Genomic DNA, 27,979 nt, shown 5'->3' on the forward strand with positions numbered 1-27,979 from the left:
GAGACTGGTCTGAGGGGATCTAATTTCTAAAAGTCGCCGTTGACTAAGGCACAGTTTTAACGGTTTCGGGTTAATTTCTAGTCTAAATTTGGGTTCCAGCGTAGAACAAGAGGCAAGAGTTTTTTCACAGGAAACGACTCTTTAGAGGACACGTTTAAATACAAACATTTTAAAGCTTTGCTAGGGATCCGCAGTGTGTGGACAGAAGTATTGTTTTGGTTGTGGAAGCTGTGTGGAAAGCGACGGGGGTCTTACCCAGGTCCCCTTATTCGCTATTCAGATCCCCCAGAGTGGACATAAAACGGTAAGTAAACTGCATTAAATGTTAGTTGTAGGGTGAGCACAAATCCGACCTAGAAGGCTATTGTTGGCTTTAGTTAGCTGGCTAGGCACATCATGCTGATGCTGGCTAACGTAGTTGTAGTATCAGCTGAGTTTAGCTTGCTTGCTAGCTGATGAACACCGTTAGTTCAGGATCTGCAGATGCCAAGTCCCTATTCGTTTATTTTTACCTCAATCAAGAGTTGAAAACAGCTAACCAGATGACGTAACTTTCTAATGTAAGTGTCAAGTTGGGAAGCGTAACGCCAAGAGACCACTTGCTAGCTAGCGCATGCTACTAGCTCAAATTAGCTTGTCACAGACCGTACAGGGCTCTGACTTTACGTTATAGTGTGGCAATACACGAGACGTCATACAAAGTTATCGTGAAAATACTATTTTAAGGTCGTAGTGAACAATTTGCCACGTAGTTAAAGCACCCTTAACACTAATTACACATTAACGTTATTGGTAACCTAAAACGAAAACGCTGCAATTAAGAGTAATGTATGTACCATAGCCGAACGTGTAACGTTTTCGCTAGAGCAGCCAGTCAATAACAGTTAACATTACCAACAGTGAACTTGTCCTCAAAAACACGACATATTATTATCCGCACGTTGACTGAATATAACTAGAGCCAGAGGGGGACTCACTTCATGTTTAGTTTGACACAGTGACACTGCGGGCAATATTGCGCACGGCTTCATCCGTTTTAGTGTAAATAATGTGACCTCCTAATATAACGCTACCCCCTTTATTTCCAACTAGTAGATTTTACTGTACGTTAGCTAGGGTCCTTGCAACTGCAGCTGTTGGCAAAAGCGCCAGTTCTTTTTGTGCTGTTATGTTACTTAAATACAGTATTTGCAACACTGTCAAACAGTATGAAAACCATAAATTTGCCATTAGTTACAAACTTGAATTTGTCGTGGTGGCTCCCATCTTGCTTACACAGAGCATGGGACATTATTTCCGTTCAGCGAAATCTATACAATGCTTCTGTTCAAAGCCAGAGAACAATGAGCTTTTACATGCATATAAACAAATATATGAACGTGTTAAGTCTATTATGTCCAAGTCTACCCAAAGCAAGACCAGCTGTTAAAATAACTTAAATGCCTAGCTACATTGCGCAGTAATCTCATAGGCTGCTGAGCTTTTATAGAATCGCAGCTATGGCAAGATGAAGCAAGAATAGATCCAATGTCAAACGAAGAACTGACGGATGCTATTTTGTTATAATCGGACTTAAAGCCACATTTCACGATCACTTAATTTAGATTCAGGGTGTATTGGGTTCAAATGCTGCAAGCGTGGGGGAGGGGATGTTCCATTTGGGCATCTCGCCTCAGTCATACAATTTATAACTCCATCTCGATTGGCAACCCTAGCCATGCTGTACTATATTGTCGCAATTGGCTGTTTTACCGGACCTGAATCAAATTACCGTATGAATGTGCAATCGGCTTTGGTTTGCCCGAGGAGTTATCTCTCAACGCTGATGTTGTCGCTCTTTCCTGTCTGTGACGAGCCCAGTATTAATCCACTTCTTTCGTGTCGGTGTTAGCTTACTCTGCTAACTTTAACCCTCTACACGTTATACCGTTAGCTCCCGTTAGTTGCCGCTAGCTTTGTACGTTACTTTCCACGGTTATATTTGGCCCTTTATTCACGTCCTAAATTGACAGAGATTCCGAGTGTCACTGTGTTAAACGTTGCTACGTTCGCTTTCTGCTTAAAAGTCAAAATAAGGCGCTTCGTGCTTCGGTTGATTCACTGCTCAGAATACCATCAATATCTAGCCTGCTACATTTCGAGAGGCCATTGCTGGCCATAATTGCTAGCCGATTAGCTTACTGGCTCTGCTTTCGACGAATTCACAAAAAACTCTAATGGTAACAACACAGAGACTGTACCGACAGAGTGATACTTAAGGTAGAGTGTATGAAAGAGGCGATTGAATGCATTCTTGGGGATTTTCTTCCCATGGCGAGGCTCCCCTGGCTACACGATTGTCTCGCCGTCCTGAGAAAAGCGCTATGAAAATGGCGACAGCACCAGGGAGTTGTGGTAACATAATAGCAGCGTTGTACCCTCCACACCCCTATCGGCAGGACTGACTGCAGCGCCGACATACTCACTGGGAAGCAACTACACAACACTTGATTTTTATTTTAGTGGAGGTTTGGCACAACAATAATGTCAAACAATCCAGACCATTCCACAGTATCGCTGTGCTTTTTGGCTCGTCACAGTAACAATCACGGATGCTCCTGTACCTTTTCCCAAAACGAATAACATAGTAGTCCTGTAACGTGCGTCACGGCTTATGCTATTGCTTGTGTTTCGTGTTGTGATGTTGGATGTAGAGGACATGAGGATTATTGTCAGAGAAAATTAGACCTTAAGTACGTGCAATTGGAAAATACATTTAACAGCTTGTTGGTATACTTTATTTGACAACATGTAGTAAGTTTCCTTAAGGCACACAAACATAAGTCATTGTCAGAGGAAATCTGTTGCAGGCTTACTCCTTAGCCACACATCACCTGCCTGGAATCATCTTTACTAAGTTAACAGTATTATGTAGTTTGTCCCCTGATTCCCATGTTTTGCATTTTCTATTTACTGTGTTCTGTTAATCCTCTCTAGTGTGATTCAGATGCTTTCAGTTATCATGGACAATAATTAGTCATTTGAATTTAAATGTCAGTTAAAGAAAATAGTTTGATGCAGTGCATTTAAACACATTCAAATACATAAACCAGGTGGATATTTCATTTGTGTCACTTCAAGAGTCATCTATGAGTAACATATTATTTCAGGATAGAGTTTTAAGCCCATGAGCTTTCACAGACTCCTGCAACGGTGTGGCACAACTGTCCTTTCCTCTACATCACCCCATGGGACAAAGTTTGGCACTTTGTAGAACTAAAATGCCTGTTCATGACTTTTGCTAAGAAGCATTTTCTCTCTTTTCTTCTTGATAATTTTGATGTCAGCTGAGTGAAAAGTAGAGAGATTTCACTGTTGCTGAAGCACACTGGGGCATTAGGCATGTACACTGAGGTTTTCCTAGTAAGCTTACATTACTGTCCAAACTATCAAGTACAGAAATGTGATTTACATAACTGTAGTCAGCTGTGTTGCTGTTCTGTGAGTATGTTGTATTGTGGTCAACCTTAGTGCAGACAGACAGTGCTAGACTAATAGGGTTCTTGTTTGACCAAAGCATATAGCAGGGGTAAAGCATGACGCAGGCCTCCAAACTCCTACATACCAAGTGAAATAGGCAGATGAAAGAGGGTCAGTTTCAATTCTCTGTATCACTACTCATATCATAGACATCACCAAGCTCCTGAATGGTTGGTGTAGCTTCTGTCCATTGAGGGTCAAGTTCTTTATAATGAATTTCAGCTGCCCGTGGACATGGTTCACATAATAGTAAGTGGCAATGGGTCTTCTCTTCTGAGGAGGGTTTTTTACCACTAGATGAGTAAGAGAGCCCTACTCTGCTTAATCAGTCTCTGCTACATAATACACAAAATCCCCAGCCATCATGTTCTTCCTTGTAAAGGAGCAGAGGCGTCTGCCGTGATACTCAACTCCTTTTTTCTTCTGTCTACATGAAAATGGAGCTGACAGTGTTAAATACTTGACTGGCTGTATGTGTGCCTGGTTGCCTTGTGCAGCAAAGTGTGTGTTTGCTTGCTGTGTTGACAGAGATGGTGACGGGAGGTGAGATGCCACTCCCCCTCTGCCACAGGGACAGAGCACTTTGCTAGGCAGCAGGGAGACATGACAGTCTCAGATGGCACACCTTACTCTCACCTTAACCCCTAGACAGATTCTCGGATACATATCAGAGAGAGTAGATCCACAAGCTGAGCATGAAAATGTTTTGTGAAATTTTTTTTTTTTTACATGTATCCAACAGAGAGAGTGACATAGTAAAGAAGTCAAGCAAGTTCACAGGGTGTTTATTGGTGTATTAACATATTGATAGGGCAGATGAAGGACACAGACTCATCAGCTTTCCCTTTGACACGGTCTCTGTACTTGGAAGAGCTCCCTTTGTTTTTGTGCTCTTCCCTGTCTCCAGACAATAAACTCTCATCTCTGAAACAGTAGCACCTCTGTGTAGGTAAAGTGTGAATCTCTGTAGATACACGCCTCATTTGGGGGGGTAGGGGGTAGGCTGTGTGGTCTTGTCTCCAGTGATCTCACTTGTGTGGTACCCAGACCCTGAGAGACCCAGGGACAAAGCTGCCTGGCTCTGGGGCCCAACACAGTCACATGGCATCCCAGCTGGGACAAGAAGCCAGGGAGGGCTCAGGTGACCTGTTTTTGTGCTGCTAGCTGGGCCGTAACAGATCTCTCTTTAAACTAGCAAGCTGCCTCCCCGACAGGTGGCTTTAGGGCTGAGGCTGCAGCCCTGCTGCACTTCCCTAACCTCCTTCCTGTTGCCGTGCCTGTGTTACAGTCACATTCATGGGTAACAGTACAAGGCAGGATAGGCAGAGGAAAAAGAGGGGATGTGCCATCGATGTTGGTGATGTAATGGCACTGCGGTCCAGGCGTGAAATTGATCATCAAACACTGCTATAATGGGACCTGAGTGGCTCTTACTGTTTTGCCCTGTAGATTCTGAGTAGCCTCTCCCCATTTTCTCCACTCACACATGGACCCATGCATTGCTCACATTTTAGTGAGCTGCACATTGCATTCCCCAAATGCTGTAATTAGCCGGCAGCTGCATATGTGTCTGTTCGTCACTCTCTGGTAATCAGGAAAGGTCCCCAAGTCCAGGGGACAAAAATCATATCTGTCTTAACAAGCACAGTCACAGAGATAAAGATGCCGGATGAAGTGAATTGGTTACATTGGTGTAACGTACACCTGCCTAATTTGCAAATGTTTAAAGGAACTCACCCTTGACCATACATAGCCTGGCTGTGATACTCTGTAAGCAGGAGTGAGAGGGAGATGGAGAGATTGTGCCCCAGGGGTTCTCTGCGAACAGACATTACTCAGACTACAGGAGGGCTGCCCCAGCTTTGCTGCCAGACCCTGTTCCTACTGACTTTAACTCACTCACTCCCTGGCAGTTTGAACTGAGCACAGAGAACATTGTTTTGATTTTCACACTTACTTTCTCGCGTCTTTTTTAAGCCTGTGGTAATTTGTTTTAAATCTTACCACATCATACAATTTTCTAAAACCACAACCATGCAAAAGATCTTAAAGCAGCAAAACAATGCCATTTCGCAGGTACCAAGCCTGTTGTGACACGCTCTTAAATGACAGTTCCATACCAGGCTAGACAGAATATGTAGCACAACTGTGAAGACATCCTACATTCTTACTCTGGCTCTCCATCAGCCTGCTACACTGCTGGCCCTCAGCCTTTATTGTTTACTGCTTGCTAGTTAGGGGACATGAATGCTTTTAAGTGGGCTGGACTTAATAGTCTGGTGAGGTACTGGTTTGCCCATGCAACAACATATTTCCTATTGTGGCCACAAAAATTGCCTGTGCCAACGCTCACATCCATATCCCCTGCCGTACTGATGTATGGCTTCACCTTCAGTGCTCGAGTGCACAGGCAGTGCTGGCAGACATGGGCACACTGATTTATGAAGGACAGGGCAGATGCAGTGTGTCCCACTGTGGGCATCATGAAGAAGAGGGCCAGGCCTACGTTCCATCTGGGTCATGCTTCCTGTGTATATGACTGTATTTGTATGAGTTCGTTTTATCGGTTTGTTTATGAGCTGAGTCATTGCAGCCAGCAATGAGGATGGTGTGAAGTCACATCAGCTTGGCAGGGGGGCTGTGGGATTCAGTTGGAATCCCTCATTTTCTCTTGCTCCGCCTACTTATCGAAAAACATAATCTGCTGAGACTTGGCTGCGAAAACAAGAATGAAAACACTGTTACACATAGAGCAGTGGTAATAAACTGAGGAGAGAGGGAAGCTGTTGTCTGTAGCGGCATGGTTTCAGTGTGATGGTGTGGGTTTTCCCTCACTGACTTCAGTGCGGGTCTGTCTTAAAAGGATAGTTATTCCCCACACAATGACGTGACTGTGTCCCCTCGCTGAGGGAGGGAAGGAGGAGAAAGGAGAGACTGGGTTACGCTATGTGCTCCACTCCGCCACCCAGAGTCCACCCAGGTCTAGGCTGTGTAGCGTCACTGTCAGACAGACCCCATGTACACCTCCCCCACCCTGCTGCCCTCTGAAATGGAGGGGCTGTGGATGATTTCTAAAGCTCCCTACAGCGCAAGAAAATCTGTTTGGAGAGCACATGAAAGGTGAACAGTTTTAGAGAAAAGTGACGCGCTGCAAACCGTAACCACTTCCATCCTGTGGCTCATTTTTACTGTAATCCACTCTCGCTACATGTCTTCCTATGTATGCGTCCCTCTTGTACTCACCCTCCCCTGCGCATGTTCCCCATTTTCCCCACCCCTCGCTCCTCTCATGTGTTTTCATAACAGCGGAGGATTTGGCCAAAGGTGGCTTTAAATGGTCTTCCCAGCCTCCTTGTAATTAGGAACTGTGTCTGCGACACTCCCCTTCCCCTCCGCTCTGCATTACTGTCTCAGGTTTATTTAGGAAGTGCACAGAGGAGGGAGAGAAATCCGGCTGGGCGGGGTGACTGGGCACAGGAAGGGGGGGTGGTGTTTTTTTCTTTTTTCCTTTCTTTGGCTGTGTTTCTCCAGGGTGATGGACAGCTCTTCTAGAGGAAGTAGGAGGAGCGGACAGAGGCAGTCACAGCGCAGCTCAGATTTAGTCAGGAATGCTGCTGTACTGTACTTGTTTTTCTTTATTCCACTCGCCTTTTGTCAGCCTTGACTGTGTCTGGCTGCAGTGCAGTGCAAGTATGTTTGCACACCGCTTTGAGAACCTCCTTATAGAGGAATGTTTGAGAGGACAGGGCCAGGGGTTATCTATCTGTTTGTGTGTGTGGAGGTGGGGGGTGCATATGTGTGAACGTGAGCTTGTGTGTGCATTCCTTAGCAGTGACAGCAGGATTCCCTGGATGAAGTGAAGACGAACTTAGCTAAACCAATCTATTTACCAGTGCTAAAACATACTGGGCCTCTCAGATAATACAGAGAGGGGGGGGGGGGGGTCATTTCAGGGTTTTTGGCAAACTGCCCTATTCTTGTTGAAAGAGAGTGTTCTGGTTACATCAGCTTCCATCATGAAATGCCCCTGTCTGTGATACAGCCATGCTGTTTAAACCAGTCAGTGCACACAGAATCAGAAGAGAATTTGGAAAGTGATCCCATCAGTAGCTTTGGCTAACACACAGACTCGCTGGGGTCTTCTTCCTCCTATTAATTAGGCCTGGAGCTGACAGCTGTCATGTCTGTGAGCCTCTCACCAGTCCTGCTGGCTCAAATAGTGCATTTGGGTGAATTAGTAACTGAAATTACTCTAATGGCTGTTTTACTATAAAAAAAATAACTATGAGAGTTTCCTTGACAGAAGCAGTGCAGTCACGGTTTACAACTGGTAATGAAATACAGCTTTCCTGGAGAGAGAAAGGGTGTATATGAAGACATGCATTTGTGCCAGTGCTTCGGAGGACATGCTTAGGCCAGAATGGGCTGATTCCTCATAGGCATGCAGAGACAGGTTTTGGTGTGACAGTGTGTTGTTGCTTGCTAAGTGTGTGAAGTATGCCCCTGCTCGATACACAACATATCCCTGCTTTGCAACCCGTCTCCCATCTACACCCTGAGCCGAGATCTGAGCCTTTGTTTGGCCCCAGTGTGCATGAGCAGGCGGAGGTGTGACCTCCAGCCTATTTTGTCTCGGCATCTGTCCCTCCCACTAATCCCGCTTATCAACAGAGCTCTCTGTATCAGGGGCAGCCACACTGGCATATGCTCTCGTCTGGATTCACATCAGACACAAATACATGGCTTAATATTCCTGTCAATACTATTTCCAGTGTATAATTTATTAATCCAGCCAACCTCCTACTTGGGGACCATACGGACACTACATTCACTGCCTGATTCCAAATGTAATAAATCATTGATGACTTTATCTTACAGCAGCCTTTCCCATCCGCACTGCGAGAAATGCTAACAGTAGCAATGACAAAAACACAAGCTTTCCTGTCAAGAAAATGTGTGGACGTGCAATTACAGTTCTACAGATTTTGTGTGTGCGCCTTTTACCAGGATGTGAGTGTGTGAGCGCTTAGAATGGAGCAGTCCTCTTCAGTCGAAGGGGGAAAAATGGCCTCTGTGTGTTTTGTTCGGTGTGCGTTTTCCTGCCTCCTTTCATGGCGGCTGGCTGCTCTGTGTTCTCTTGCTCCCCTTTGTGGGAGCTCTCTTACAGTGCAGCCCTCTGCATTCCTGGCAGACAGTGTGTAGAGGTCGCTTTAGCGCAGATCACAGCAGCAGCTCCGGCTTCACCGTACAAAATCATATCCTCTCGTTTTTCATCAGTTAACACCTAAGCTTTGTCAGAGGGGAAATTCCTGTCAAACACGTCCCTGTCAAATGCTGTTCTAGGTCTGAAAGTATGAATCATGCATGAACATGTGCTGGAAATACCCCATTTTCACTATGATTTGTAATTTCGGGTTTGTTGCAGCCCAGCCCTGCAAGTGCCTTGTTCTTGGAATGAAAGTAATGACACATTGTTGATGTAATCATCAGTTTATGCTAGCAGTGATGATGATACACAATACAAAATAATTTTCTTTGTTCCTTCTCCCTGTTGTCTGTCATCTCCCACTACATGTTCAGGCCTTGTGGATGCACTTAGATGTCTGCAATGACTGCTGTGGCTGGCATGCCTCAGTGTTTTGGACTCCCATTCTCTGGACTCAGTAGGACAAGAACTGATCAGCAGAGAACGTCATGAGCATAGTCATCCCAGTAGGGGTGGACACAGCAGACACCTCATACCTGGACATGGCTGCGGGCTCAGAGTGAGTAACACCGACAAACACACCAAGCCTTCACTGTTCAAACCTTTTATGCCCCCTCATTTCCTCCTCTCATTCATTCTCATGTACGGCCTTTGGCCTTTGTCCTCGCCAAGACCCTTAGAGTCTTACTTTTTCTTTCTACGAAACCTTTCACCTTCTCCCTGCTTCTGTTCTCATCTCTCACTCTTCTGTGGTATTGTTCACATGCACTTGACACTCTTATTTGATGTAATATTATTTCCCCTGTCCCTCTCTCCTTTGTATAGGCCCCAGCATGCCCTCTGTAATGACTGAGGCAGCTCTGTCCTGTTTTTCTTTTCTATTCAGCTTGATTCAGTTCTCTCTTTTTACATAGATCTCCTCTCCCACGTTTACAAAGTTACCGTTAATGGGAAAGGAATTTGCAGTCCATGGAAGCAGGGCCCCTCCAGAGTCTGCTCTAATGGATAATTCTGTCTCTCCATTGATTATACTTGCACTCAGCTATTGCTCATGGCAAAGGCATTCTCAGTGTTCACCTATTAACTACATTTTGCCCATATGAAATTGGCTGCAAGCCCGAGATATAGATGTATGTGTGCGGAGTTTATAACACCGACTGAGTGTAGCAAAGAGCAGCACACAAAATGATTTTCCTTGATCCTTTTCTAAGGCTCCAGCTTGATATTTGCACATGTGTACGCTGCATTCAGTCAGTGAAGCAGAAATGGTGCATGGAACCATGGCAACAAGCCTCCTATTGCCCCTCCTCTCTGTTTCCTATAGTCTTGTCAAGGACATTGCCGTGGCTTTTTCTGGTCAAATAAATGAAGCAAGAGGTTCTCGTATGACTAAAGAATAACACACGTCATCAACTTATGGAATGGTTCCTGTGTCTTTAAAAGAGGGAGCCCTCCCCTCTGCCTTCATCAGAGCTGTTGCCGTGACAGCTTGTGTTGCCATGGTATCTGCACCTCGCTCCCCTCCCTCCCCTCTGCACTGCGCAGGGCCTGTTGCCATGGTCACTGGCCTGAGTGACAGGTGGCCCTCACATAGATATGGCGTCTTAAACAGTCCCACCGCGTCCCCCCCCAACCCCCCTCTTCCTCTCCACGGAGCCCTGCTGCCACCGGGGGTAGGAGTAAGCCCCTTGCCTTGACTCTCTCACTCGCTCTTTGTCCGTCCACGCTCTGCGTCCGATCGCCTGCTGCAGATTTATTCAAAAGCAGATAACAAGCTTGAAAGGGGCTTCCACCTGCTGCTGCGCAGGTCCCATCCAGACCAGAGGGACAGAGCGTAGCTGGACTCGCACATACACACACAGCTCTTGGGAGTATTGTGTGTGTGCCAGCCGAGTCTGGAACAGCGGGGCTGGCTACTCACCAGAGAAACAGCGTCACGTCCTTTCCACATCCCCCTGAAGTCTGCAGCAGCGTGACCAGCTGTTGGTTAATGCAGTGTGTGTGTCCACAATGACACACAGCGTCTAGCGTGCGCGCACACGCCGACAGAATACGTAGTGTTACTATGGCAGCGAGTGGGAGCTCTTTAGGAGTGAAGGCGTTGCCTCTGGCTGTTCATTGCTGCTCTTTTTCTCTCCTTCTGCTGATCTCTCCATTCTCCAAGCTCGGCCACTCTTCCTCTTCACCCTCTCTCAGCTGGTGTTTGCGTTTTAAATGACATCTGTTCCTTGCTTAAATACCTGACATTTATAAGCTATAAATAGTACATACCTAGCTGCCACCTTCATTTAAACTTCAAGTTCCAAAAATTCTCTTTTGTTTCCACTGCTCTCTCTTTTCACCGCTTTCTCTCACTCATTGTCTTTTCATGCGTATGACGCAGACTATAGGTGTTTGTCTTGGGGCATGATCAAGAGTGACTGTATGTCTGTAACCCTCCCACTTGTGTGTGCTTGGATTCTCTAGTCCCTCCTTTCCACCTCACAGACATGGAGATGTGAATGATTCGAATCCTCCAGCTATGCACACATATATTCAAACATGCTTACTTCCTTCCCACTGAACAGGCTGGCTCACTTGTTTGCCTTCTGTCTCTGGCTGTCACTGCCTCTGTGTTGTGTGCCCTTTCTGTCTCTGTCTCTCACACTGATTCACTGGTAGGTCAAACAGAGAGTGGGAATGTCCGATTCCAATTAATTCTGTTTAGCTTATAAATAATTTCCCCTCTTTAGCCTCTGAACAATACATGCCTGGAATAAATCTTAAATCTGTATCATGATGTGTAGACTTTGGTCTGGTTAATGATTAATCAGAGAAAGTTGGTGAGCCCACTGCACACTCATCGGTATGATTTTTAAATTTTCCCTCCACCTTCTGAGACAGGCTCTTTCTGCTCACATAAACGTTTAGACAAATTTGTGTGTAACTGTGACTGTGTGTGTAACTGTAACTGTGTGGCAGTTAATCCGTGTGTGTACACAGGCACAAAACACACACACACACACAGACGTACACACACCTTACCTTGGGTCCGCCTCCAGACCTCATGCATGCTCTTACATTTTCACTTTGACAGTGAATACTTGAGCGGCAATACACACAGGAAGTGTTGCACAGTGCTCTTACGGCATGCAACAAGAGCAAAAGGGCTGAGAAGGGCTCACGGAGGTACCGTATCACCACTTTACTTTGGGACTTGCTTAAAAAAAAGAGCGGTGAATTTAGACAACGGAGGAAGGAAGGAAGGGAAAAGGAGGGACTGAGGGATTAATGTTTCTTTTATTTAAAATCTCAATAATGTCATTAATACTTGCTCCAGCTACTTAGGTATTATCTGTGGGGCTTGTTCTTTCCACTGTACTTTTCTTTTCTGAATAAGGGTTTCAAAATATGTCAGTTATGGAACAGTGTAAGGAAGCTGAACAGAGTTACATAGACAGAAATGCTGCATGGCCTGTTTAGTCCCTACAGTCTTAAAAGTCTTTTGTACCCATCTTACTCAGTATACCTGAGAGGCTGTCCAGTTTGCTTAGTGAGCTTTTCTCCATGTGTTTTGCCTTGTTTGTGGAAACTTGCTGGCGGTAGCCCTCATGGAGTTAGGTGTGCTTCTTTCATTTTGTATCTGTAAAGTGTCTAGCGATTGAAAAAGTAGAGAAGGAAACAAGCTCACCAGCTGTCACATACACTCTTTGATGGTTTTCGTATGTCTCTGACCTTGGAGCAATTTTCAAGACAGGGCTCTGTAAAAGGAGGAGGATCAAGTATTGTTTTCGCATGATTGAACCATTAACATGTGGATATCTGACTATCACATGTATAGCTACCACACTTTACCTTAAACCCTCCCTTTATCTCAAATGGGTCTTGCTTGTATTGTAGTCTCTCCTCACATTTTCACCTCTTCCTTTTTTTGTTCCCTCTCCATACCTGATTATCTTGTCTCATGCCATGCGTTTTGCCAGTTCCACTTCCCTCTTTCTCTAGAGCCTCCCCCTCAGCGACTGAAGTTCATGTCATAATAAGGGTGGATTGGTCTCAAACGGCCAAACAGGCTCTCTCTCTCTCCAGCTTCACTGTGATCCTTGGGAAAGTGGATTTACTGGTTTGGTTTGAATGAGCTTGAAAAAAAATGATTGCGTGTTTGTTGTTTTGTGTGTATGAGAGATGGCACGTTTCTCATGGTTGTCTGTCTCGTAGATGTGAGTCCAGGAGTGAAAACGTCATTTATTTTGACAGTTTTTTTCTGTTAATTGTCTGGCTCTCAGGCCTGAGTTGTCAGGCTACGGTTTTCTGGATTTGCATTGGCAGTTCTACTGCTCCTGACTCCTGGCAATGTGACTGTCATACATGCATTCTCCTTTTCTGGCAACTGCCTCTGTCACCAGCAACTACCCTGCTTCCCTACTTACCCCTCTTTGACATGTGCACTTCCTCAAACTGTTAGAGGAGAACAATGCATGAGTTACTCTGTGTAACCTTGTCAGCTAAGTTTTTTAGTATAAAGTAATGTGTATTCTTTGTTTGTGTTGCTGCCCAGCAGACCAGAATCGGTGGAGGCCAGCCCTGTGGTAGTGGAAAAGTCCAGCTACCCACACCAGATCTACAGCAGCAGTTCACACCATTCCCACAGTTATATTGGCCTGCCTTATGCTGTGAGTACACACACTCTGCTCCTTCTCACTCTCTTACAAACAGCCTACATGCCTTAAACCCTCCCTTTCTGTTAATCATTGAGTGTGGCATGACTAGCTCCTATCTAGGCTGTAATAGAACCATTAACTTGTAATGGTCTAGCTTCCTCAATTTTTTCTGTTATAGGAAATTAGCTGCATTAATCAGCAACTATTTTTGTAATCATTTAATGATGTAGGTCATTGCTTCATTCATTGTTGGTGAATTAATCGATAATGAAAATAAAATTTAGTTGCTGTCCTGTAGGAAATTGTTGTTGATGCTTTATTTTAATCGGTGTCACCTGAAAATCAGTAGTTTATATGACTTTGATGACGGGTTAAGGTTTTAAGTTTTATTCTGTGGTTTTTGCTTTGTGAATTATGACTAAACCATCACTTATGTACACGACATGACCCTCATATCTACCATCCCTCCATCAGGACCATAACTATGGGGCGCGGCCCCCACCTACGCCGCCGGCCTCCCCTCCCCCTTCCATGTTGATCCGACAAGGAGAGGGAGGGCTGTTTGTTCCAGGGGGCCAGGACGAAGCATCCAGGGGCACCACGCTCAGCACCTCAGAGGATGGCAGCTACGGGGCTGACATCACCCGCTGCATCTGTGGCTTCACCCACGATGACGGCTACATGATCTGCTGTGATAAGTGCAGGTAAAGAGCCCGGCTGACACAAGTAGTCACATGCCTTGACTAGTGTTGAACTGTTTGTTTTTTTTTTCATCTATTTGAGTTTCTGCTGGTTGTTCTATTGTTCATTGTTCACTAGATTTTTTTGTATGATCTTTATTAGTTGATGACTCAGACCTCTGTTCCTCCTGGGACCCATACTTTTTAACGTTGAAGCAACTTCAAACAATGACTGAAACGTTTATTTAAAAAAAACTTTTGCTGTGATTTTCTTAGCGCCTGGCAGCATATAGACTGCATGGGCATTGACAGGCAGAACATTCCTGAGACCTACCTGTGTGAACGCTGCCAACCACGGCACCTGGATAGAGAGAGGGCCATCTTGCTGCAGACCAGGAAACGAGAATGTTTGTCTGGTAAGGAAAACGACGTTGACACATATGCAGGCCGCAGTCTCAGGAAAGAGTGTTTCACATCCTCATGGTTTAGTTTACAATTAAAAAAATGCAAACAAAGTTACATTGACATAATCCATGTTAGGTAAATTACAGTGTAGTGTGTGCTGCCAAATGCTACCAATTTATGAGAGCTGCAAATTCCCATTGCAAGTTATGAGGTGTTAAAGAGAGGCTTTACATAGATCTTTCAGTTCTGCTTTTACTGGTTTCCTTGCTGCAGTAAATGGCCAGCTTGTTAGTGAACAGAGCAGGTTGTAAGCTGTGTCAGGGTACAGCCTCCTCCCCCTGCAGGCTTAGCCAGATTTTGTCCTGAGCCTGACACACACTGACACCTGCTGGACAAGTGGTAAACTGTCTCTTTCTAATCTTTGCTGTAACATGCCTCACCTTCCATTATTGTGATTTGGCCAGCTGCTTTTTTTTTTCTTGCCTGCAGCAGCCGTAGCTTTTTATAGCTTTGTATGTCAGTGTCTTTGTTCAGCACTCCCTCCTAATTGCTAATGTGTATTTGTTTGCTTATTCAGATGGGGACACCAGTGCTACAGAGAGTGGAGATGAGGTGCCGCTAGAGCTGTACTCCACCTTCCAACACACACCTCCTAACATCACCCTGACTACTGGGCGCCTTGGCAATAAACAGGCTGATAAAAAGCGTAAAAAGAGTGGTGAAAAGGAGCCTCCAGCATCATCTGCCCGGGCTAAAAAGGTCCGCTCAGACTCATTAATTAATCATAAAACCAATATGTATGATACGCTTAGACTTCAATTTACATTAAAGTTTCGGTTTCTTTATTCTATGACAGGCTTTCCGAGAGGGGTCCAGAAAGTCCTCCAGAGTAAAGGTAAATTTACACAATAAACACGCAACCACTGTCTACAGAGTCCTGCTGTAGCCTTCTGTGGAAAAAAAACATGAGCCACATGTACCAACAACTGTACTGTTACTTTCAGGGTGCAGCTCCGGAGCAGGAGCCAACAGAGCACCCGTCTCTGTGGGAGAGCAAGATCAAGACGTGGATGGAGCGTTACGAGGAGGCCAGCAGCAATCAGTACAGTGAGGACGTCCAGGTCCTGTTGCGTGTTAAAGAGCAAGGCGACGGCAAGAGCCTAGCGTACAACACGCACCCTGCCTCTTTCAAACCACCTGTGGAGGTATGAGCTTGCCTGTGCTCTGAATGATAATGTCCGAACACACCCACTGTTCAACCTCTGGTCTCCTCTGCTCTCTATAAAACTCACTTGTCCTTTGGATTTTAGTGTAATTTAATGTGTGGCCTGACCAGAGCCTGAACTCATGTCTGGCTGTCTCTCCCTTCCAGAGTCAAGTTCAGAAGAACAAGAAGATCCTCAAGGCGGTGCGAGACTTGGCCCCAGACTCCCTCATCATTGAGTACAGGGGAAAGTTCATGCTTCGACAGCAGTTTGAGGCCAATGGATACTTCTTCAAGAGGTCAGGATGCTAGTCTCTAGTCAAAATTATATCTCCTTGGATTTGTTTCTTGTGAATTTAAATTGAATACTGCTGCATTTTCATGCAGGTCAGACACATAAACCGATAGTCAGGGCTGTGGGAAAAAGTGATTGGCATCTGTGCTGCGCGGTACATTACAGTGTGGTGTGTTTATGTGAATTATTACCACCCATGTATTGACCTCCATTGTTTCCCCTTTCAGGCCATACCCCTTTGTATTATTTTATTCTAAATTTGACGGACTGGAGATGTGCGTGGACGCCCGAAGCTTCGGCAACGAGGCACGCTTCATCCGTCGCTCCTGCACCCCCAATTCTGAGGTGAGGAGACATTTTGAAAATTGAATGATACATGAATTTTACCATTTTTAACTTAATCATAGCCCTAATGTATATTTATGCTCTGTAACCTTTTGTGTTCATCATCCATTAGTTTTTACTGATGTTTTGCCAAACTCCCTCAGGTGCGGCACGTCATTGAAGATGGCATGCTACATTTGTACATCTACTCACTGAGGCCCATCACCAAGGGCACAGAGATCACCATTGGCTTTGATTTTGACTATGGCAGCTGGTGAGTTAAAAGAAGCAAACTTACATGTAGGACGCAGAATCACAGTAGCAAGTCAAGATCTCTTTGCCTTTTCACTTCATATTTTGCTTTCCCTTCCCCCTTTTGTTTTTCTTTCTCTTCTTCTCTTACTATGTGTAGTAAATACAAGGTGGACTGTGCCTGTGTGAGGGGGAATCAGGAGTGCCCGGTGCTCAAGCACAACCAGGAGCCCACAGAGAACCTGGGCTCTGGAGGCCGGCGCCGAGGGAGTCGCAAGGACAAGGAGGCGGCCCGGGATGACCCGGGCCAGAACCAGAACATGGGTTTGGACGGTGAAGGCAAGGGGAAGAGTGTAGGCGATAGCAAACAGAGGAAACTTTCTCCTCTCCGCCTCTCCATCTCAAACAACCAGGCAAGATCACACTTTTACAATCATCACTCTAAATGCACCCAGTCTCACCCTTCTTTAACACTATATTGCTCAGACGTTACGTGGTTAGACTTTGTTTTTTGTTGAAATACATTCACTCCATGCATGCAGTTTTGTTTGATCTTTGTGAAATGGTCTGTGCATGTGTTTTCCTTTTAGTCACTCTTTGTTACTATACATCCTCTTTAGTTCCCTCTTTTTCCCATCATCACTTTATGCATCCACTTTTGTCCCGCCCAATAAATAATTCCGAAGACATTATTCAGATTTTACTGCACAAGACACTCTTGTGCCATTTGTCTGGCAGAGATGGGTTGTAGTGTATTACTCTTTTGTGCAGGTGTGCATGTTTTAACACAGTCAGAGACCAACAGCATCTCTTTTTTTTAAGTGCAACAGAAATACCATCTCTCATCTGTTCCAGGATAGCAGGTTCAAGTTGCCATCATCAAGCCAAATTAACATAAGCAGCGTTCATTCAGAAGTTTGGATTTGGAGAAATTGCGTTTTTGTCAAATTGTATTTGTAAAGTTGGAGTTTGACCATCAGTCCATTGTGCCACATAATTTAAGTGGAAAGAGGTAAGACTGGCTTCAAGAAATGTAAACGTCTTATGTTGGGTCACAGCTATTAGGAAGAAAGACGAGATGAGATGTCCCAGCAAAGGATCTTAAATACCTAAAAGACACTGCTATAACAAACAACAAAGGCAGGTCAACTGAACCACGTTCATTCTGTAAGAGGGCCCTGTTTTAAACCACCATTTCTAAACAGGCCACTGCGTGTGACCATAGACAAGTTTGGAGCAGGTGTGTTTTGTGCACAGGCTGACCACTGTAAAAGCAGACTTACTGCCCCCCCCCGTATCTTTTCAGATTACCCCCCTGTCCCCCCCCCCTCCCTCACCTCCCCTCTCCTCCACTCTTACCTGTCTCCCTCTAGTCTGTAGCCAGACTGAATTATCAGCCATGATAAAGCGCCATACCCCACTCTCCCCTCCTCTTACAGGATCCTGAGTTATATGAGGATCTAGAAGACAAAACCTCCGTTAGCAATGAAGTAGAGATGGAGTCAGAGGAGCAGATTGCAGAGAGGAGGAGGAAGATGGTAAGTGTGCCAAGCTAGGGGCTACAGCTTTTTTGCCATAACAGCCACCCCACAGAAAGAGCAAAAATAAAAATGTCCCCTGTTGCTCTGGGCGTGGACTTAACTATTTGCCTGCTAAGGGGGCTGTGGCTTGGATAGGAGCAGCTATCTTCTTCTACCTCTCTTCCTTAAACCTACCCTCCTCTTCATCGCTCATCTAGCTAGCACCCACCGTTGTCAATGCCCCTATTGCTGTTTTGCTCAGTCCTACTTATTACTTTTTTTTCTCCCTCATTTAGTTCTGACTTCCCTCTTCTTTCCTCTCACAGTGCTGAGGCTTTGTGCTTGTGTGTCATTATGCAGTGACATTTATTTATTTTCCTCATTTTTGTCTGTTTTGTGTTTTTTTTTTTTTTTTTGGTCACCATATGAGGAAATGAATAGTCCTCCAATGCCACATGCTCGTTTACAACACCTTCTACTGTCAGTGGGAACAAAACCAGAATATTGTGTCGTCACACATCCTGAAACTATCACAGAGTGTGCATTAAAGTTTGAGTACAGCGCTCCTCTCACCTTCATTGTGGCCATGAGTTTGAAATGGCCTGCTGCTGGTTCAGCCACTCTCTCTTCCTGGCAAACAGCCTCATGTCCCTGAGCGAGGGGATCAAACACCCACAGGCGAACATGGTACACGATCTGACACACACCTACACACACACACACACACTCTGGAAATTACCCTGCAGTCAGCTCCATTTCACACGGTGGACCCAAGGTATAAAGTGCTGACTCATCTTTGGCCAACGTACAGTTCTGCTAATGGCCAGAGAGGGATTGATAGTTGAAGGGAGGCAGGGAGAGAAAGAGAGAGGAGGGGCTGCAGAGGGTAGAGCCTTGTTGCCAGGGCCATATTGACTTTGGGAGATCCAATGGGCTGCCTTCTATGGAATGTGGCCCAGGAGAGAGCTCGGCTGCTGGAGCAAAGAAGCATGCATTCACACACTGACAATCACAAGCGTAGTAGATGCATGTGAGTGTTGTAAATCCATGACGCGACAAGGTGCGGGGGAGATAACATCAGTGCGCGTTGGCATGATATCTTGCTTACTTAAACAGAAACTCGTATTGGTTGAAAAGGCTGTTTGTGTAGTGCCCCCCTAACTGAATGTTTGGCTGTGTGGGCGAGATTTGGGTTTACTAGTAGCGTTTTCTGCTTAGTAAAACTTCAAATCTGTGTTCTGTTCTGTAGGTGACTGGTTTAAAAGCTTGTATTTTGAAATACAAACTTAGGTGTGTGCTGTGAACATTTTGAGAATATATCCCTGTCCTAATCTAGGGCACTTGCATGTGCAAATTGTGCAAGATTGGTCACAGTTTGTGTTGTTCGATATCAACTTGAGGTGTGTCCAATTGTGTGGTGAATCGTCGCTGTACAATATAAATATAAAAACTATCAACAAATTTTAGCCATAGTTCTTTCTGAGTCCCACAGACCTCCATAGTTTTTAGTTTGTGTATGTGTGTGAGTTTCACATTGCGGTGACCAAACATTTGACCATGTTTCTCCCAGGACTGTCAGCTTTCATCTCAGCCCAAAATTGTGCAGTTTAAAGGGGCTTAAACAAGCTTGTATTGTGATATAAACACTGGGGTTTTAGTATAAGGATGGAAACCCTTGAGGTAGTGTGGCAGCTGTGAAGGCAAAAATGTAAAAACAGTTAGCTATTTGAGAAAATGCCAGTAACCTAGATGCGATCAGGAGTAAGTCGCCTGGAAATTTCAGGTTTATTGTGTCACATTGTGGTGTCATGAGTGGATTGCTGAAGTAGCCGTATAGTTCCCTGTAGAGTAGAATAATATAAATTCCACCCTGTCCAACACCTGCACTACTTGAAATACCACCAAAAAGTGACTTGTCCAGATCTGTCCACTGTTTGTGAAGCCTTGTTTAGGGGGGACATGTCTCTTCTAAACTGGGCTGTCTCTTTATTGAACATTCAGGCCAACCCAGCGGAGCAGTCCCATCTCCCTGTCGGGGCGGCTTCCAGCTGGAAGGGACTGAAACACAAGGAGGTAAACTTGCCCCATACATAGCCGACCCCACTCCACCCATTTATGAGCCTCCCCACCCCCAAATATATGAGACGTGACTGACTTAGAAGCGTACTAACTGCCCCGTCTTTACAGACACCAATCTCCAGCCTGAGCTGTGCAGAAACGTGTGTTGCCTCAGTATGTTTCGTGGTATGAATTTATTTTCAAAGGGGTGTTCTGACTGAAGGTGGAGCTCTTTGATTTTGGTGGAGGTAGCCATGGTTTCCGTATGCAGAGCTGGGGAAAATTAGTGGCAGGAACACACCAGACATGCTAAATTATAACCTCTTGGTGTCCCAGTCACTTTTTGACACAACCTCACAGCATTTTCCTGTCGCTTCTGTCTGACCTTCTCTTCTTTTTGTTTCTCTTATTGTGAGAGCGAGGGGTCACTTTCTCACTTGTCTCTGCACCCGCCACTCAGCTAGAAAGGCTTTCTCTGTGCAGCGCACCTAACCCGTTGTTTCGCTACCTCTGGGGCTCCGTGGGTGAGTAGTACTCCACGGACTAATTCTTGTGCACCCTCTTCCTCTGCTTCACCCCTTCTCCCAATCCCACAATTAACCCTCTCCAGACTAGAGAAGAGAGGAAGATGGAGGCCATCCTGCAAGCCTTCGCTCGCATGGAGAAGAGGGAGAAACGCAGGGAGCAGGCCTTGGAGCGAATCGGTAGCGTTAAGTCAGAGGTTGGGGGCCGCAGTGACATCAAGGAAGAGCCTCCAGCCACGCCAGAGACAGCAGATTCCCCAGCTGTCATGCAGGTGAGAGCACAGAGACACAAAAACCCTCTTGTTTGGATTAGTCTTGGATGTTGGGTGACATGAATACTTCGTCATAGAGAGCACAGAGATATTTGCCAGCAATGTCAAACTGTTTATCATGGACAAAATTTCTGTGAAGGAGCCACAGATGGACGTGTTTGTGGGATTATGTTTAGCATTGCATCATTTTAATGAATACGAACTCTCGGCTGTCTGTCTCATAGCCAATCCTGGAGGTGAAAGAGGAGCCAGGTCTAAAGCCGGCAAAGGTCAAAGGCTCGAGAAACAGGAAAAGCTTCTCAAGAAACCGCACTCACATTGGCCAACAGCGCCGGCGAGCTCGCACCATCAGCACCTGTTCTGACCTGCCCCCAGGCTCTCCAGCTGAGTCAGTGGAGCCCCTGACCAATGAGGCTCCTGAAGGAGAAACCCCCACTGCACCAGAGCCGGAGGCCATCTCTTCCCAGGCACCAGACGCCAGCCCTCCGCACAGCAGCTCGCCTGCACCTGACAGAAACCGCACCGGGAGCAAGAACTTCAAAACTAAAAAGGTACATTACAGTTTCTATGTGGTCAACAACAGTATCACTGTAACCGAGCAATTGTGTGGTTGTTGGACACCTGTACTTGATTGTTTTGTATTTGTTTTGGTCTTTGGTCTTATTTTGTTGGCTTATAACTGTTTTTATGTGATGAGTAAATTATTAAAGTAAATTACTGAAAGAGAATTTATTTTGTCAAATATACACATCATATCAAACACATGTAACTCTTTTCAACAGCACTTTGTCAGTGAATGGGTGGGAGAGAAGCAGCAGGACCGTGGTGCAGTGCGAACCCCAGAGCCGGCCCCAGAGAGACCACTGAGAATAAGCAGTGACCCTGAAGTACTTGCCACACAGCTGAACGCCCTACCAGGTATGGCCTGCTCGCCACAGGTCTACAGCACGCCCAAACACTACGTCCGCTTCTCGTCCCCATTCCTGGCAAACCGCAGCCCCACCACTCCTGGAGTACCCACAGGGAGACGGCGTTCCAGAGAACTGCCAGAAACGCCACCAACCACGGGCTCCTGCAAGAAGGTACGGAGTCCTGCTTTAGAGATATTCCTGTTTGGCTTTGAGACATCTAGCCGGTGTAGGAAAGTCATTGATCAGAATTTGACCTGATGAATTTCTCTTAAGTTAACACTGCCTTGGAATTTCTTTCTATCATCCTGTTGAGTGCTGGATATAACTTACCTTTATGACTACATCAGCCAATTTTTTTCAGCTGTGATGTTTTTTTTTTACGGTTCTAAACCTGTTCTCTTTCTCACAGCGATGGTTGAAGCAGGCTCTAGAGGAGGAAGGCTCCACCAGCCCAGCCAGACGACCGAGCCTCCTCATGCCCAGCGAGGGTCCTCTCAGCCCCTCCATTAATGGAGACTCTGACAGCCCTCTACCTTATAATGGCACCTGCTCGCTACCAGGTAGGTTTTTGAGAGAACTGCAACCCAATACTAAGTCTGGTGCCACAAAATGATATATATTTCATATTGGAAAAAAGCATGTAAGCCTCCTGTGACTTAAACAATAGCTCATGTTAGTGTATCTGTCTGTTCTCCGGACTATAGCATTAATTTAGTCAAAGATAGAAACGTAAAAATTTCGTAACATTGCGTTTGTGGCCACGGGTCATACAAACAGCATTTGAAGAAACATATGTAAACATATTCAGGCCCACTCTTGAAATAAGTCCACAAAATTCAATGTGCAAGAAGTTGTGGGATAAAAACACACCGCTTTGCTTCTTTCAGAGTTGCCCACACCTTTGAAAAAGCGGCGGTTGAGTCCGTTAGATGCCTGTATGTCTGAGAGCTCGACGCCGTACGGCTCCCCTTGTGCCACGCCCACTAGGGCAGACCAATCGGAGATGCCCGCAACACCTGTCTTACTGGCTACCCCACCACGTCCCCGAACAGAGGAGCCAAGTACAGAGCCCTTGCCCAGCACCCCAACACAGACACTTAGTGCCCCTCAGGAGGTAAGGATGTCTAAATGGAACACCCCATGAAACTGTGTGGACATGTGAAGAAGAACTGGAATGACTGTGTGTGTATTTGGTTCCACAGAGTGAATCTTCAGTGGAGAACTCACCAGAGGTCAGCCGGAAACCCAGCGTGCAAGAGGTGAGTGGAGTAACAGAGCAGGAATTATTGATTACAAGGATTAGTGTTCAGTGATTATGTATAATGCTTATCCCTCCCTTCTTTTGTAGGCCGATCGTCCCCCTTCGTTGGTCTCCTCTCCGTGCATCAGGGCTCCCAGCTCAGACGGACTCCCAACAGAAGTCAAGGTGTCAGTCCCAGAGAGTCCACAGCCTCCAGCTGCAGAGTCTGTGGACTGCGGAGAGGACAGGGCTGATGGTGGGGTCGTGGAAGGCAATACTGAGGCTTCCTCGTCTGCAGAAACATGTGCTTCCTCTTTTCCTGGCTGGATAAAAAGCCCAGAGCGAGGCCCGACTGGACCAGCTGGCCTGAACTTCTCCCCAGTCAACTCAAACTTAAGGGACCTCACCCCCTCACACACCCTGGAGCCTCTGGCAGCTCCCTTCAGGCCTGAGGCTGCAGCTGGGACTGCAGCAGGGCCCACATCGGGGACAGGGTCATTGGTTGGCTCTCAGGCCCCCTTCAGTGAAGGCCAGGGGCAGCTCTTTTACCCCTGCTCTGAGGAGGGAAGTTCCCTTGGCTTCTCACGCTCATTGAATGGAGATGGCACCAGTGAGGTAGGAGGGTCAGCGCAGAACCCTCCACAGAAGAAAAAGGTACATTTGCAGAAGCATTAAGCGTTTCATATGTACTGTATATGAATATATTATGCTTATACTACCCTTTGTGTCAGTGAGTGTGCAAATGCTGCCCTCTGATGGTTTGACGTGAGACTTACCTTTTGTTCATAAATGGCGTCGGGTTTCTGCATCTTCCCAGGTTTCCCTGCTAGAATACAGAAAGCGTCAGCGAGAAGCTCGTCGCAGCGGCTCCAAGACTGAGTGCAGCTCCCCCGTCTCCACCGTGCCGCCTCTGACCGTGGACGCCTTTCCTGTCGCTTTAGAGACCACCAGTGAGCCTTCTCTGCCCCCTGCTCCCACAGCACTCTGCAACACCACCACCGCCACCACCACTACCACCACCATCATAAAGGACCCCCAAACAAATGAGGAGGCTGAGACCGCTGGAGAGAAAGGAGAGAAAGAAGGAGGAGAAGGACAGTGGTATGTGCTCCCAAAAATATATTGAGTTTGTCGCATTAAAAACCATATATTTTATCAAGTTGTTACACAGGTAGAGCGAGTATTTTCTCTTTCTTTATACATTGAATTTATGTAGTATATAGTAGTATGTCCAGTGTATAGATAACTTAATATATCCCTGCTGGAAATAAGATTGTAATGGTCCTGATGTTCCTCTTCAGGACGTCGTCGACCTCTGTTGAACAGGCCCGAGAGCGGAGCTACCACAGAGCTCTGCTGCTGAGCAAAGACAAAGACACAGGTGAGGACAATGGCACTGACTCTGAGTCTTCTGCATTAAGGTGTATTTTCACCTCAGTCATTCTTACGTCTTTGTTATTCTGTACATTTTTCCTGTAGATGGTGAGACAGAGGGTGGCGATACACCTGCACTGAGAGATTGTCCATCGCCAAGTCTTCAAAAGACCCCGACCCACGCAGTGAGTCATCATTGTCCTCTGGCTTGTGATTAAAATTCTGTTGATCAGCTCATTGTCCCTCTTCCACGTTCTGTTTTTTCTTTTCTCATTTTTGTTTGTTCTGTTTCTCATGAGTGTTAGTCTCAAACTGTTTTACTGTTTATATTTGTAGTCTTAGTGTGTCAGTTATCTTTCAAACACTAACCTGCATAACATTAGCTTTACAAATAACATTTGGTTGATTGACATGATAGACATTTGACTCATCTCAGCTAGTTATAGTTATCTGACGTTGCCTCTGTCCTCTCAGCCCTGCTCTCCTGGTCCTGTTGCCCTGCCTCCCATTCGGTCAGCAAAGGAAGAAGACGGTGATGCTCAATCTCGGACGCCAAATCCAACAAGCCAGCCCCCGAGCAAGTCTGCAGGACCTAAGTCGGCTCCTCTGACCCCCACGAAGCTGCATCCCACTCCGTTACCCTCCTCACCGGTCCACTACCCTGGATCCTCCCTCCTCCACTCTCCCAAGCCTCAGCCTCAGGGCTCGCCGTACCGCAGCCAGAGGGCACTGTTCTCTGCTCAGTCTCAAAACCAGCCCCAGACCCAGGCTCAGACTGGCCCTGCTCCTTTTCCCCAGTATAACTCACAGGGTGCTCCACCACCGCCACCCCCTCCTCCACCAGCACCACCGGCCTCCACAGCGTATTTTCCCAGCCAAAGCCCTTCACCTGCCGGACCCTTCCCCGGGTTTAAACCCGCCGTCACACCCCCTTACCCACCTGGTTCTCAGCCCCTGATGCAGACTCTTCCCCACAGCGTGCACTATCAGAGTTCAGCTGCTCCTCCGCCGCCACCTCCTCCACCTCCACACCCAATGCCTGGCCCTGCTCTGCTGCACGTCAACATGCAGCCTCCTCCCATCCAGCAGCACCAGCTCATGCTGACCTCCGCTCCTCCTCCGCCTCCTCCCCCACAGGGCCAGACCTCCCAGCAGCAACAGCAGCCGCCTCCTACTGGCAGCACCCTGCTGTCACTCACCCCTCCTCCGCCTCCTCCTCCGCCACCCCCGGCCCCATCGACCAACCCACCAATGCAGCCCCACCACTTTCAGAACTTAGGGGGGTTTCAGCCAGCATTGCTGCACCCAGGCCCTGCTACCAATCCTTCAGTGCCCCAGTCCACGTACCCCCCACCCCTTCAGCAGACTGGACTGCCGCCACCACCCCCTCCTCCTCCCCAACAGACTCAACAAGGGCAGGCCCAGGCCGCTGCCTCCCAGATGCCTTCTGGGACTCGTGGAGCTCCTGCGTCCTCGACCCCCTTCCACAGCTCGGGGTACCTGAGCACAGGGTGGCACTGACCGCCCTGTCAGCCCCCAGCAGCCCCTGAGAACTCAGCCTGAGAGGGGCGTGTACCATAAGCTGTAGATATGTTTTCTATGTACCTGAACACATGGCCAGTGGAAAAACAGCTGATTGTGGGATATAAGGGTACTTTTTAAAAAACAAAAAAAGAAAAAACAAGGACAGCAAATTTTAGAAAAAAGGACAGTGAAATAATCTTCGAGACAAACTGTATAAAAATGAAGATGGACGATCCCCCCGGTGCTCATAGCCCTCTCTCTCTGGCCTCCTTTTGTTTTTATATATCCTTCCTGTGATGGAGAGGAAAGCTCTCTGCTCTGTGTCTTGTTTGGACTCCCGTTGTAAGGCCCCGCACTTTGTTTATCAATGGACATTCCAGCCTAAACCCCCACCCCCTCCCTTCCTCCTCCTCCTCCTCTTCCTCCTTTGTCAGTTATTCCTTTTACTTCCTCTTCTCTCTCGTCTGTTGTCGGCTCTCTACACCATTTATTTGTTTTAATCTAGTGGCTCATTATAGCAAAGAGAAAGCTTTTTGTATAGAGAAAAAAAAACACAATTATTTTTTTTATTCCTCTGTCTAACAACAAATATCTGTTCACCGCTGCAGATTCAGAAAAAGACCCATTTCTGGGAGCCTGCCTCACCGCCCCAAGAGGCTGCACTCGTGTGTGTGTGTGTTTGTATGTGTGTGTGTGTGTGTGTATGTTTCTGTGTGTGAACGTGTATGGCTGCTTAGAGGAGGAATGTGTGTGTGTGTGTGTGTGTATGAGAGACATGTCGTGTATCGAGTGCTCATAGTCTTCTGAGGTAGGCAGAGTGGTCTCGCCCACAGGTAGGATGTTAGCGGTTTATTTTTGAATATCAATGGTTATTTGTAGAAAGTGTAATTTAATGTATAGGTGGTTTCTCCAGCTTTCACCAGGAACAGGTTGTAAATATTCGCTTCTTTTCTTTTCTATGCTTGTACAATTCGCTCCCATCCCATTTTGAATTATAGTTGTAAATATGAACGCTCTTCTTGGCAAAGCTGAATGTTTCTGTGACTGTAGCATTATTTTTATTTTATTTCCCCCCCCCCCCCTCTCTGGACTCTTCAACTTTGTCTTTTTTTTATTATTTGTGTGTGTGAGTGTATGTTTGTGTGGAGGGGAGAGACTCACAGACACTGCACTGGTTGGCTATTTTCATGGTTCATTATAATAAATCACTGTAATGACAGTTTTATACCACTCGTGGTGACATGTGTCTCTGGGAAAATTTGTGCCGCCGTCTGCGCTGCCAGCCGCTTTGACAAATATCCGCTCTGCTTTCTGCCTTCAGGAGAGAAGACGGGAAACATTTCAGGATGGTAAAGAGCTTGTTCAGGGCCGAATCTGTTTATTCACAACAAATTTTCAGTAGATATCCAAACTACTCGTGGTTAATCTGTTGGACAGGTGAAAACCAGCAGGTTAATCAATAATAAATATAATTCATCCACACAGATATGACATTAGCATTGTGGCTCTAGGGATGGCAGTTCCTGTCAGGGAGCTGAGTAATAACATCAGAACACATTTGTTAGGAACAATGAAAACAAACCCCATCTGATGAAACAGAGCTGAGTTTGATTGACTCAGTCTGTAATGTCCTAAAATGGCCACCGCACAGAGGATATACTCTGTATGTTGGTTTAGGAGACGACATGGCCTTTCCTCAGGCTGAGCTCCTGAACCAGAGGTTCTGATCTGAGAATAGCAAAGTCATCTGTTTTGTTTTCTTGCGATTACTGCAGCCTCATAAGGCCACTACCATGGCTATTAGCAAATAATAAACAAAACTACTAATTGATAACTCACAACCTCAACCAGACTATATACTGTAATTTCTCCTGTTATGGGCGTACAGCTCCCTGTAGGCCGTTAGTGAGCAGATGCAGGTGCATGTCAGAGTCGATATTTCCATCTTGGCTGGTGCTGGTGAATCCACTGGGTACTCGGTGATTACGATGCCGCTCTGGCTCTTCACAAGGACAACCACCACAACCTTTC

The 27,979-nt window shown here is 46.3% G+C and overlaps 1 protein-coding gene across 1 annotated transcript; it reads left to right on the plus strand.

Annotated features, from left to right (window-relative positions):
• On the plus strand, positions 1 to 27,173 carry kmt2e (lysine (K)-specific methyltransferase 2E). Its single transcript, XM_041029953.1, is given in 27 exon segments — positions 1 to 304; positions 9,100 to 9,284; positions 13,266 to 13,377; positions 13,840 to 14,069; positions 14,322 to 14,461; positions 15,028 to 15,209; positions 15,307 to 15,345; positions 15,455 to 15,655; positions 15,823 to 15,953; positions 16,177 to 16,294; positions 16,438 to 16,547; positions 16,686 to 16,938; positions 17,965 to 18,063; positions 20,047 to 20,118; positions 20,714 to 20,899; positions 21,124 to 21,450; positions 21,682 to 21,981; positions 22,220 to 22,370; positions 22,698 to 22,924; positions 23,013 to 23,069; positions 23,159 to 23,704; positions 23,868 to 24,151; positions 24,352 to 24,431; positions 24,530 to 24,609; positions 24,899 to 25,667; positions 25,670 to 25,969; positions 25,972 to 27,173. Coding segments are annotated over 26 exon segments (5,106 nt in total). The 5' UTR covers positions 1 to 304; positions 9,100 to 9,213; the 3' UTR covers positions 26,013 to 27,173.
• The last annotated feature ends 806 nt before the right edge of the window (positions 27,174 to 27,979 follow it).

Source organism: Toxotes jaculatrix, chromosome 22 (genome assembly GCF_017976425.1).
Source record: "Toxotes jaculatrix isolate fToxJac2 chromosome 22, fToxJac2.pri, whole genome shotgun sequence".
Classification (NCBI taxonomy): domain Eukaryota; kingdom Metazoa; phylum Chordata; class Actinopteri; family Toxotidae; genus Toxotes; species Toxotes jaculatrix.